Here is a 14,091-nt window from a genome sequence, read left to right as displayed (position 1 = left end):
TTTGTATTAAGCAGGTTAATCAGTCATTATCACAAATAAATCCATCCAGGGTGATAGAAGACATTGTGATCATTTTGTTAAGGTGCAGTATGTAAAACTTTGCAAAAAAACATACTGAATGCTTTTTTATAAAGAATAGAAATGAGAAATAACAACACATTCTCATCCCAAAAAGTCATATAACTGACGTTTTGGGACGTCTTTTGACCATACGTCAATATTCGCCTTTTTAGGGCCCCCTTAAACGTCGCTAGATGGCGATCCCGGGCCGTCATACAACTGACGTCAGCCTTTAACGTCAGTTAGGTGACGGGTTAGGTTTAGGGTTAGGTTTAGGTCTGGGGTAGAGTTAGGATCCCATAACCTCATCTACCGACGTTTAAGGGGGCCCTAAAAAGGCGAATATTGACGTATGGTCAAAAGACGTCCCAAAACGTCAGTTATATGACTTTTTGGGGTGAGACTGCACTGGAAATAAATATAAAAGAGGAAAGAATAAAGTACAGAGAACTGATTATAAAATATAAATAATTACATTTGAAAACCATTTAAGTAGATATTATTATTAGTATTAGTATTATTTTAACTAGCTGACTGTATTCTGTCTGTATGTTACATGCATAGCTGGATGATGAATACATAAATGATCTCTATAATAAAGATCCATTTATTAATGCAAGTGCCCTCCCAGTCAGTCAGGCTGCACTGAACTTCACACAAATAGCTCCTTGAAACTTGTTCAGCCTTGGAATGTTTGTATTGCCCCCTCAGGAGTCAACCATTAATAAATAATAACTCTGTCTTTAATCATGCACCCAGAGTGCAAAACATATTACTCTCCTTTAGCACAGGGCAAGGCCTCTTACTTCTCTTACGGGGAAGAGTAATGTTCCTTAATTTCTTTGAAACATACCTGAACTCTCCTCCCAAGGTTCTTCATCAATAGTGTTGATGCTTGTGAGGTGAATGTTGAGTTGTGTGCTTTTATTCATTAAAAAAGAAAAAAGAAACAAACGAACATTTTATGTTGGCACTGAGCATGAGCAGACCGCTATCAAGCAATTCCCAAGTTTTTAAGTTAAACTTATCTTAATTTGCATTTTGAACCACCCTTCAAGTCACATATTGATTATCTTTCAGGTCCGCAACGTGAGATCCTTAAGTGAGCCACGTGGGCTCGCTCCCACCCTGCGCTGTGTTTAAAATGGACCTGCATCGCCCTCACGCTTTGCACGTGCTGTGAGGCAATTCTGTCCGACGGGTCGGGCAGATTGGTAGCGAGACCTTATTTTCGAACTATCGATCCCAGGGGTAGCCCTCGAGATGCAAAAACCACCGCAAGACGGATCTGCTGTCAGGTCTTACAGTAGAAATCAGGCAATCAATGTCAAGGCGCTCCGCCAGGCCCTGTATGGACCTAATTCCACTCATCTGCACTAAATGGAGAGAACCCAGTGGTTCATCAATCATCAATTCAAGGAGCAGTGGCTGGTTAATAGTCTGCTCTTTACTCAAAGAATAGTCACCGGTATTATCAGGGAGGGCCGGCGGAGATGCCCTCCCCCACCCGCACGATGTGACGAGTTTGATCGCTGTATTCTTTTTTCTCATTCGCCACGCTGCGCTCTATTTCCCAGATGGCTCCTGTCAGCTAACAACGTTGCAAATTGAAGCTTGCAGGCCTGATCGATTAGCTTTTTCCCCCCCTCATCCTAATCCATTTGATCTGTCTGTTGAGTAGGAGACTACATGATTGTGTGGGGGTGAGGGGGTCAATATCTCCCCGAATCAAGAGTAATATCCACTTAATTCCTTTTTCCTGTCAAGCGGCACGGGATGAAATGCTCACTTGCTTTGCATTATACGTCTTCTGTAGCTCTTTAAGGTTAAGACGGCCCAATAATGTCCTCTCTATCTTGCTTTCTTAGGTTTCAACTGCATACGGTTCTATCCCGGGGAAGTCGGAGCTGCTCAAATCAGGGAGCCCCAAGTCGACACTAAAGCATATATGGACAGAAAGCAGTAAGGACTTGTCCATCAGTCGACTTCTATCACAGACTCTCCATGGGAAGGAAAACGCAACAGCCCTGGACCTGCACTATGACACTCCGGAGCCTTACTCAGAGCAGGACCTGTGGGACTGGCTGAGGAATACCACGGACCTGCAGGACTCTAGGCCTCGAGCCAAACGGCGGCCGATGGTCAAGACCGGCAAGTTCAAGAAAATGTTCGGATGGGGAGATTTTCACTCTAACATCAAAACGGTCAAGCTCAACCTCTTGATCACAGGCAAGATCGTCGATCACGGCAACGGCACCTTCAGCGTCTACTTCCGCCATAACTCCACGGGCCAGGGCAATGTGTCCGTCAGCCTGGTCCCGCCCACCAAAATCGTCGAGTTTGACTTGACGGCCCAGCAGTCGGTCATCGACGCAAAGGATTCCAAGTCCTTCAACTGCCGCATCGAGTACGAAAAGGTGGAGAGGGGCTCCAAAAACACGCTCTGCAACTTCGACCCATCCAAGACATGTTACCAGGAGCAGACGCAAAGCCACGTGTCCTGGCTCTGCTCGAAGCCCTTCAAAGTCATTTGCATTTACATCTCCTTCTACAGCACCGACTACAAGCTAGTGCAGAAAGTCTGCCCAGATTATAACTACCATAGTGATACTCCTTACTTCCCCTCTGGCTGAAGGTAGCTGCTGACATCACCTACCTGAAGGACATCGAGAGGCAAAGGATGGAGCTCTCTCCCCATCCACAACAAATACATGTTCCCCGTACCGTCCATACCATGCTTTCATGGCCCGGATCTATTAAAACAACTTGACGAGAGAAGAATTTGGCTGTTTGCACTTTCATTCGAGTGCTTTTGTTTGATCGATTGGTATCCTTTAAGTTACTGCTCTTATTATTATTAATTTATTGTTTATATATTTTAATGTTATTTGGATATCATTTGACCACCGTGGTGTTGCTTGTATGACCATGTAAACTCACGATTTTGTCCTGTAATGTTCCGTTTTAATTTAGAAATGTGTAAGTGTTTGGTTTCTCAGAATATTTGTTTAATTAGTTAATTTGTACAAGTACATATATGTTTCTTAGAACTGCCAAGAGGCCACGAGGGTGTAGATACAGTAGGACTTTTATTTTTAGATGGTAGTTCGCCTCAGAAGCGATGTCGCTGGAGAATTATTCGTGACCAGAATCTCAATGTTCCCTCCACCTGCAAACTTTTGAACACCCCTGGAGTCCCTATACGTTCATGAGTAATTCCTCCCAGCCCAAAGGCCCAAAGATGAGGAGAATGGCTTTGTTCTGCTGGTTATGAACAGGCCTTAACTACAGGCATGTTTTCTACCTATTACAAAGAAGCTGTACTATATAACTTGCAGATTGTTCAGCCCAAGCTGTCTCCTGTAGTTTAATAAGATCCAGGACTGGTTGGAGGGCTTGCTCATTGTCACTTATAATACACTGTAATGTAATGAATTCTATATCCTAGAGCCTAATTTGTATGACTGGTTTGTATTGTACATAGTTGATCCTGATGGAGCTGCTTCTGTATATGCCTTCATTCATTGTCTGTTAACCCAAAGCCCTTCTCTCTCTCTCTCTCTCTCTCTCTCTCTCTCTCTCTCTCTCTCTCTCTCTCTCTCTCTCTCTCTCTCTCTCTCTCTCTCTCTCTCTCTCTCTCTCTCTCTCTCTCTCTCTCTCTCTCTCTCTCCATATATGCTTGTTCTCGGTTCCTCGGACAAAGAAACTGATGTTGCTGATGTAGACGTGAACTCCATGAAATCCATGCTCTTGTACAGGGGCTGTAAAACTGTCAAAAATATATATTAGAAGTACTTATCATCTGTATGATCATGTTTACTTTCAGGGGGAACAAGGGGATGGAGATGTACAAATGAATAAAATACTGAAAGTTTTATCAGGTGAACTCTTTGTTATTGTGTGTTACTCAAATGTTCTATGAAAATCATGTTTTTTTTGTTTGTTTTTTTTTGCTTTTTTTTTTATATGCTTCCCTTAAAAATCCCCATTACTGAATATACATACAATTTCATGAAATACTAGTCCTAAAACAATTTAAGGGGTCAAATGAAAATTAAGTTATGACTGTGAGATAGTCAAGCTCAAAAGAAGAACTTTATACCCTTGTTGTCACACGGTTTGGTAGTCTACTGAGAAGGGAGATCTTTAATTTGCAGATCCAATATATCTGAGTGGCAGGAAGTGAAGATGGTGAGAGCGGCAGACCGATAGTGTGGGTTTCAGGAGCAGGGACTGCCACAAAACACTCCGTTGCAGCAGTTCGGATCAGCAGTCCGCTGAAAAAGTGATTAGGGCCTCCGGCGGGAACAATCCACTGAGTTTAGCTGGCTCACAACTTATCAGTAATTAAAGAGGGCGCTAGGTTTATGTCTTCATCGCCTGTCTACAGGGGTTTTACAGACAGGCTCATTTTGGAGCTGTCTGAAGTAAGTCTGCCTTAAATTTACTCTTTCTAATTATCCTAAAAGATGAGGATTTGCACTGTTAGGGCATCTATCTATCGATCTATCTATCTGTCTGTCTGTCTGCATATCTTTCTGTCTACTCCTTCCTTCCTCACTATCCTTATCTTTGACTTTGCTGTATGTTTTTTAAAGGTCCCGTTCTTCGTGATCTCATGTGTGTAATGTTGTTGTTTGAGCTTTATGATTTTACAGATATTATTTATACTCTAAGTTCAATGCCAATTTAACAGAAGTAGCCTACATTGAACGGCCCGTTTGGACTACATCCCTCTTCCTTCTTTAATGAGGTCAGTAGAACAGTTTTTTGACTAACGTCCGCCCCCAGGAATGCTCCCTCAACTTGCATTTCTTATAACTTACTGTTTAATCAGCTCTTACAGTGATTTTCTGAAGTAAAACTGATTCTTCATCTTTTGTGTGATGTACAATAAACTTTATTAAACTCATCAGTATATGTTTGATCATCATTCGGACCTGGTCCGAAAAAAAGCAGACTTGTAGGCTATTAATAAATAATGGATACATACAAGCAGATGACAAATACGTTATAATAAGCATAATTAAACTACTAAACTATACCTGTTCCATCTCTATACAGCACTCTGACTCTGTAGGCATTATTGTCCGACTCTAAATGAACACCGTTACAGAGAGTTTCTGATATTATCATTATTCCGTGAGATGAAATTGTCCTGAGAGACTGAGCCAGAGCTCATGAAGCTCCGCCCCATGTGCCGGCAGCAGCAGCTTATTTGCATTTAAAGGGCACACACTAAAACAGCACCTTTTTTTTTTCTAAGCCCCCCAAAAAATGACAATTTAAACATGCTGTAAAAAAAATATATGTTGGGTATTTTGAGCTTAAACTTCACATACACATTCTGGGGACATCAGAGACTTATTTTACATCTTGTGAAAAGGGACCTTTAATATACAAAGTTAAGCATTAAAGCAGTATTTCAGTGCATCAAATAAGCATATTTATTTTTATAATGCTTTATATATTTTTTTTTTACAGGCCTTATAAGTTGTTTTGCTGAGACTGAAAACCACTTATATATCTAATATACATGCATACACTTATTCACTAAACACACATAGATAAATTTGATCCATCATTATATGCTTGGCTGGTTTCTCAAAACCTAATAAATGATAATGTTCTTAATCAACTTGTTTGCTCCCTTCCTGCGCAGGAATGTGAGACAGAACAGCATTTCTCCCTCTGGTTGGTCTGAACACTTCGATCTCTATAACACAACCTCCGGCAGAATCATAATTAAGTGACAGAATAACCAAACGCAGTATTTCAATTATGACGCCCACAGCCGCACCCGCCCCTTCCTTTGGCTGAGCCCGTTTCCGTCGCATGGAGGGGCCTGACTATCATGTGTATTTAACTCAGATGTTGCTCAATACAGATTAAACGCTAAACACCTTCATGATAAAAAGCTTTAATACCTCCAGATCAGATTTAGTAGCTTTCTTTCAATGCTTAGCACTTCACAGCCATCCCAGGGGGGACAAAGCGTGCCTTAAAGTCAGGGAAATTCCCAACAATGGGTTTTGGTCTCCTGCCCAACATTAAGCCATCCCAGCCAATCCCATCCCACTCCGAGCTCTGCTTTTGCCTCTGCAGAATTTCTGTTTTAATCAGAAGCGGAATGGAAAAGGACCCTGTGTGCCTCTGGGATATTTTTCCATTAACCATTCTGACACATGACTGACTGTGGGGGATTATTGGTTTTTGAAGAACTATTAACAGCTGTACATTTGCATTTTAATACAGTTCTCCTCCACTACTAATGCAATTTTGGTTCGTTGCTTTGTTGCCGCCTTGTTCCTAGAGCAATTCAGGCTAACAGCAAAAAGGCCCTCCGGCTTTAATCATTTTAATTGCCATGAAAAATTTGTTTTCATTAATCACTCCTGAATCTCCGCTACTGTGAGAGCGAGCGCGCCATTACTGCTCCTCCTTAAAAGTGTTAGGCCTACTCATCATTTCCTGAAAGTTTGTGGGCACATTTACACCCCAGACTTCTAAATGGCTAGAGAGGGGCATTTCAGGACAGCGCTGGAATTTTTTGTTTATTAAATGTTTGGAAAGAAAATGAAATATGGGCTATTAGGATAGAAGAAAAAAAAATGAATAGTCACATAAAAAAAAAAAAAATGAATAGTCTTTTTTTCTACTAGATAAAACATTTTTGAGCACAATTTATGAGTCTCCACACTCCTAACTACAAAATCAAAAGGCATTTTGTTGCTGAAAACACATTCAGGGTTCTACCAAAATGCATCCCTTGCTTTTATTGCAGCTCTGTGGGTCATCCGTGTGAACTTTCTGTGCATTTACAGCTTATTCAGATGTAACATTTCCTTTGATTTTTGTGCAAGAAGGTGAGGGAGCGGCCCGGCCTGGGTCTGTGGAGAGATGGTAACCTTTGCTAAAGCACCTCCATTACCATTTCTGCATGCTGTCTGGATTCATCTCCCTCTCCAGCAGCCAGAAGGTTAGCACGCCACATTAGGCATTATGCATGAAGGTGTCATTTGAGACACAATACAACATTTTCAAACACCACTGATATTTCCAGCGTTGTTTCAGTCACCTTCTGCTTCTCTGGACATTGTACTACAGCTATAAAAGTGATCATTAATTACCAGACAATGTCACAGCACCATGTGAACCAGGGTTTTGAATTAGCTTGCAATTTGCTTCCTTGTGGAATCTTATTGGATGTTTAAATTTGTAAACATTTCACCTGCACAAATTTAATTGTGCTAGAACATGCACAACATTTCAGAAAACCCTGTCAGCCATAATGCTAAAAAGCTAAAAGCCTGTCAGCTATAATGTGTGTTCTGCGCCTGTGTGTTAGTCTGGGTTTCCCCATGCTGCCTTCCCGCAGTGCGATTTTATTCACACTGAAAGTCTGGATACCATGCATATTCTGCAGATATATTAGTCTATATTCGTCACTCAAAAAGGAAAACCGATGCTGCCAGATGCAGATACACATACCGTAAACAAAGCAGTCTGTGCTTACCGTTTTGAATCTCAATCCTGCTAAACGCTTTCTTTATTCCACTCTGCTCATGTTAATATTGAAATATTCGCCAAGGAACACTCAGGTAAGATGACGTAACATAAGAACAGCCTTCTATCTTATACCATTTTCACTTCTTTGGTTGGTGTTTTGCTTTTATTCGTGTGCACTGACTGTTTCACTAAGCTGAACAGCCAATCAGAGTTCTCTCTTTCCCCAACGGCCCGAAACCGATTTAACACGTCGAATCGGGCGAAAACAAAGCCGACGAGTACGGAACCATGCGGAACCATTCTATGTTAAACACACTGAGGAAACTTAGTCGGCCGACAAACAAAAACTGCCCGACGGCCGACCGTCGGCTTGGTGTGTTCCAGGCTTAAGAGATTATTAACGTCTGTATGTCAACATCCAGGCCTACATTTACACATCATTCTGGGCATTTGTTCCAGAAAAACAGATTAAAATCCTTTTCATGGAATGAAATTATACAATTTTGGAGGTAAGAACCCAGACAGCAACATGTCGAGCCAGATCCTGCCCACATCTGGTATGGACTTCTCATTTGTGAATAAAACTTCAACACAGTTGCTCTTTTTTATTCACAATGAAACTACTCTTATGATTTAGCTAGGCTAACTTTTATCTTTGATATTTACAGTAGGCTAAATGTTCAAATTAATACATGGACTAGTAGTTTAGCCACTAAATAAATGTCATTAAAATTTAAACATTTAATTGTAAATGTACTGCAGATTTTCCACAAGACCAGTAAGTAAGTAGCCTAATAGTCATTCAGTTCCACACTCCATACCCGTTGGTGGCAGTAATGCACCATTTCATTGTGTGCCAACCGCCAAAAAACTCTAATCGAAGAAGAAGAACCGCACTCTGCAAGCATGCCGGAAGCTTTTATTACAGTCTATGGCCAGAAGCTGAAGCAGTTTTACTAGTTTTGAGAGCATGACGTGTTCAAACAGCACGTGACAGATCCAAAAAGAAGAAAGATGAAAGGGCAAGACGGTCAAGCTTTTCATCGCTGGATGGAGAAGAGATCTTTAAAGAAACAGGTATTGAATTTTTGCCACTCAAGTGGAGTTTTGATGCTGGTAATCATAATTATGTAGCAGGCTAAATAACTATGAGGTCCAAGAACATGAATGAACAAGCGAAGTTACAAATGGGAAACTTGGAATTCTAGATAGATGTTACCAGTGTCCAGGTTGTGACTTTAAAAGGGACATGTCGATTTGAAATATTACAGGTAAAGAGTGGCGCAGGTAAAACATCACTTCGTAGGCCAAAACGCAGAAACAAGTTAGCATTTTAGCAGTCCCGGTGCCATCGTCCTGAAGTCAATGGTTTTTTTTTTTTTTTTTTTTTTTTATGGGTTTTTGATTAAATGGCTAAAATATGGTCTGTGGTCCACAACACAAGCTCAAGACACTTTCATGTTTTATTCCACGACATAAAATACATTAGTAGTAAGTTACCCCACTTTTTTTAAAAGCTGTTATGTGTCTTGGAAAAGGTGGTTGGTAACAAGTGGCTAAATGGGAAACTTGTGCGAATTTTGTGGCAATGCCGAAGAATCTGCAATTCATCTCTTCTTTTAATTGTATTTATTCAAAAATAGTTTGGTTATTTTTATTTATTTATTTATTTATTTTTTTATTTTTTTATTTTTTGTGCAGGACAATGTTGATTCCAAAAGTACCATGTGTTTCCTTAAACAACTTTTCATATTACTTGGAAAATATCACATTCATGTGAAAAAATGGGCTAAAGCCAAGCTTTGAACACTTTATAAAAGAGAACAATATGGTAATTCATTAAATAAAATTAAGAACAAGAAAAAAAAAATCTTTATTTTCTATTTGTTATGAGTTGTATTGCCATGTAAATCTCTTTGTATATTCTCTGTTGCAATAAATAAATAAAAAATGTGGCTAAATGGGACTTCATGGGATGTCGGATGTCGGTGAAATTAAACTTCATCACGCCAAGCAGGTCAGACCAGTCTGCTCTTACAGCATCGTAATGCGTGCTCTTACAAACTATTGTAGCTCAAACATTTTGGGGAAAAAATATATATATATATATATATATTAGATAAAAATGGCAAGAGTTGTCAGAAGCTAAGTGATGATGTTGGTGATGTCTTGGGATCGTGGTGTAGTTCGTTTATTGCCTTCTTTAGCTTTTTACTTCTGGTGACTGGATTTAGGCTTCAAAATTCATAAAAGTTGTGTTCATCTAAATTATCTTGATGGACAAAATGTGTAGCCTAAGGATCAAACTTCTGTTGATCACAGAGCTTTTTTTTTTGCAATGATCCAAAATACTAAGGAAAAAATAAACGTATTGGGGTGTTGTTGAGGGAACTAGTGTGATGCTAACTGCCGATTAGCCTATAGTGACATCATACCATATCCCTGATATGAAGATTTTACCAGGGTTTTATGATGGCTTTTCCAATTTATGAGTTAAAAAAAAAAAAAAGTCTGCTGTGGTAAACATAACCTGACAATAGATGTTTTATTCTACAATGTTACACTCCACTCACTCACAACCTAACGGTCTTATTTCAAACATAACTGCTTCAAAATGTGTTTTTGTTGATGATGATGATGATGATGATGATGATGTTTATTTCAAACCTGCATTCTCATTCTCACAAATCAACATTACAGGCTACATAAACAATTTATACAAGTGCATGGTTTGAAAGGGAGGTGGATGAAGCAACTCTTATATAATTCCAAACCCCCTCACATTTAACACAAAATACAATACAAATACAATATACAAACAAAGTAATTCCAGAGCAACAGTATTCCTGCAGTACATACAGAAAAACAATTATCAGTATATTGTATACAATTTTTTTTTCTCGTATTTTAAAGTACAGATGCATTTGGGGTTATAAAAAAATACAAAGTTACTTTTTAGGATGACACGAATGCACCGTAGTTATTGAAAGTTTGGTCAAGTCACTTAAAGCACCTAGTGATTGACCAGGAAAAGTTAGTCAAAGCTTTTCCAAAGAAACTCAGACATTTTTACAAGTCTACACTTATTAAAAACTTACTGTAAAACAAATCATTACTGAAGGGAGAAATTCATCTCTTGAAAAGTGCATGGACATTGTTTTCACGGATTGCTGATCCCTTATGCAGAAATGAACAATGCCTGGTTTTCACATGGCTGCATTTGTCTTTTTCTCAGTTCGTTCTCTGGATTAGAGTTAATGAAGGGGTCCATAGGGGAAAATACCACTTTAATCTAAACTACAGTCTGATCGAAAAAGGAAATTGTGGAGATTTCACATTTTTAAACTCTGTATCAAACAAGGTTATTTGAACAAAGGTTAATCAAGGTTAGCACATCTTTTAAGATAAAATCTGGTAGTAAATCAGTAAATTACCTTTATTTATACTGGTAGAAAGATAATTCTAGTACATTACTGTAATATAGGTCCACACATACATTTCATTTGTGAAATGCGTGTTTGGGCACATGTTGTTGTTGTTGCTTTATTAAATGTCCCATTTATTATGTAATGAATTTGAGCATGATGTCGTTATAGAGCAGTGAGAGTAGTTGTAGTTAAAAAAAAAAAAAAAAAAGTTAGTTTTTCCAGCATCAAGCCACTTTTTCCTGCAGGTTTTTGACACTGAATTGGACATTCAGCTTTACTGTTATTTAATTAAATGCTGCTATTTGTCAAAATGTCAAAATCTTATACTTTGTAAAGCTACAGATTCAAAACAGCTTCAAAGTTCAGCAAAAATCTTCTACATTTTCAAATAAACACCTTTAAAACCAAGAATACACCTTAATAATATAACCTAAAATGTTACTTGACCTCTATGTCCATCTTAGAAAGTATAGCCCAACATTACAGTTAAGTGAGCAGCGTCATCTGAATTATTTAGAAAGAATATGATGATGTATTACAGTGTGTGTGTGATGGAGAGAGAGAGAGAAATACGCCGGCTAGTTATCATCATTCACCCTTTCCATAAGTAAACATAAATATTAATGAAAGAACATCACTCAACAAAGCCCTTTTGTACCTGGGCTTGTCAAGTTTGTCACTGATAATCAAAGCAAGGTGAGTCTGGCATTGAGATGTATCGAGGAGAGGTAGAGTATAGTATGGGTAAAAGCACTGTTTGGATTTGCAGCACCATCTTAAACCCACCCTTAATAAGATTAATGTAGCCCCCAGCCATGCTGTTCCGCCTGGCAGAGGATCAATCGAAAAAAGGCAAGAGCATATTAAAAGGATTATAGATTAGCAATTAGATGTCTTTTGACTGGGGGAAAAAGATACTCAATGAGGTGAAATATGGCTCTATATTTTTCACCTTAGTCTAAGTCAGCATTTCACAGCATTTCACTGAAAAAGAGAAGGAGATTGGGTGGGGAAGATGCTGAAGAGAGGAAATGACACGACAGCTTTTTCCTGGTGATCTGATTGTCATAGATGATCTCTCTCGGGAAGACTTTCCAATCATAAGTCAGACCGAATCAATGCAGGGCATTTCTTTGAGCTGCTATGAACATATTCGTAAACCATATGAACTATATACAGTATATTTGTTTCCATTTTAAATCTGATCCAGGCCCTGTCAATCATTTCAGTGTAATCACACATGATGGACCTTCTCATGCTGAAACGCATCCAGAAACTTATTTGGGGTTGTTGTACCTTTTTTTCCCAGTCGTTGATTTCACAAAATACAGCTCTAGTCAACTCCTGAGGTGGGAAGTGGACTGTGTCCAATGTATATTGATTTATGGCCCACCTCACCCCTCCTGTTTTACTAGTGCTGTAGAATGCAGTGTGCAAGTATGTCCACTAACAAATGGACTACTTCATTGGTTGTGACAGCTCCATTGGGTTTGATGGACAGGAACTAATTTCTCCATCATACGCAAATAAAAACAAAAAGAATGGAACTGCATAAGTTGCTTATTAGAGCCAGGTGTTGAGCAAACCCTATAAATGCTAATGCTCCCTGCGTTCCCGGCTGCTGCTTTCGACTCTTTTGGTGACGTAACCGAAATTTGCAAATTCCTTGTGCCGTTTCTAGTGGGGCAAGAGGCAACATAACCAGTGCACTTAAGATTCAATTAACGATAAATGGATTTGTTGGCTGTCTAATTTTAATTATAGTGCTACAAAGAGTGCAATTTCTGAATTATCTCTGCCTGAGTTAAGTTAAACTAGATTATGTGTTATGTTTGGTATAAACATTGATAACATAATGAGATACAATCTAATTAATGTTCCCTTTTAAGGCCTCTTTTTTAACTTTCATGTGCATAAAACAATTAAATAATGCTGTATCAAAGCAATATAGTTCACATACATGGGCTAAGCTACAATATAAAACAAAAGGCAACATGCCACAAACAAACATAAGGCAACACACATGCTGCAGTTGTACTTTATCAGCCTTTTCAGTCACTACTGCTCCAGTTACCAGGGAGAAAATCTCGTCTGACATCAGATGACCAACGGAGGTTTAGAAGTAGTTCAGGCAAGTGTGTCTGGTCATTTGTACTGAAAAAACAAAAACAAAAAACCAAAAAAAAAAGCACCTCCTGTCCTGCTCTCAGGACAGGAGGTGCAATATCTAAATTTTAATTCATAAGTGCACTTTTATTTGGGGAAGGTTTTACTCCAGCTCAGTGAATGTTCTTTTTTTTTGGTTGCAAATGGATTTTAAACATTAAAACTTTGTCATTATTTAACATTATTTAATATTGGAAGGAATTTTCTGTGGATGCGTGAGGACTTCTGATTCATTTGCTGCTATAGGGAAACAACAGGAAGAATTGTAAAAGGTCAAAGTATTTGCTCTACAAATCAGTGTTTATGATTACAATATTAAATTGAATGAGTTTGAAATATCAAGCAGCATAACGGACAGTTTTAGTACTGCTAAAATAAATGAAATGGACAAGACCAAAAGCCTCGACACAATCAAGTTACAATAGCAGAATCTGCTCTCACACTAAAAAAATTAAAATAAAAATAAAAAATGGCATGATCAATAAGTCATGACATATGTATTACTTCAATGGCATTTTAAACTTTTATTTTTTATGAGATTCAACTCATTTTTTAAAGTCAGTTTATAGGATGAAGTTGAAATGACAAGCATCAAAGTTGATTGTGCTTAAAGGCAGCAATTTTCTTCTTTTTTGTATAGTGAATAGAGGTGATTAAAAGTAATCTGAACAGCATATGTTTGAGCTCAGACTGAATTTTGAGTGGACTTTTGAGCACAGACCTTAATATGAGATTTTTTGCATAGTGTGAGACATTCTTGCAATCTCTTCTGGAACTCTAGAGAGTAGACACATTTGAATTGTTTCTGAGAGCTAGGATTGTCTCTTTTATTCTGTCTATTTAATTGTATTGCAAGAAACAGTTGTCGTTCCAAACCCATAAGACTTTCATTCATAATATTTGGAACACAAATGAAGATCTATTTAAT

At 38.6% G+C, this 14,091-nt stretch overlaps 1 protein-coding gene and 1 long non-coding RNA gene across 2 annotated transcripts in view; both read left to right on the top strand.

Moving 5' to 3' along the window:
- Window positions 1-2,836, top strand: part of nxph1 (neurexophilin 1) — a 33,336-nt gene extending 30,500 nt beyond the window's left edge. Inside the window, exon 2 of the mRNA XM_039681216.2 lies at window positions 1,929-2,836. Within this exon, the coding sequence (XP_039537150.1) occupies window positions 1,929-2,693 (765 nt within the window). The 3' untranslated portion in view covers window positions 2,694-2,836. The remainder of the gene's footprint in view (window positions 1-1,928) is intronic.
- A 5,613-nt stretch (window positions 2,837-8,449) lies between these two features.
- Window positions 8,450-14,091, top strand: part of LOC148970990 (uncharacterized) — a 140,330-nt gene continuing 134,688 nt past the window's right edge. The window contains exon 1 of the long non-coding RNA XR_016147382.1: window positions 8,450-8,646. This is a non-coding gene — a long non-coding RNA (uncharacterized LOC148970990). The remainder of the gene's footprint in view (window positions 8,647-14,091) is intronic.

The sequence above is a fragment of the Pimephales promelas genome, chromosome 18, assembly GCF_988280905.1.
Source record: "Pimephales promelas chromosome 18, fPimPro1.hap1.1, whole genome shotgun sequence".
In the NCBI taxonomy this organism is placed as follows: domain Eukaryota; kingdom Metazoa; phylum Chordata; class Actinopteri; order Cypriniformes; family Leuciscidae; genus Pimephales; species Pimephales promelas.
The sequence above is the reverse complement of the archived record's forward strand: the minus strand, read 5'-3'. Positions and strand labels throughout refer to the sequence as shown.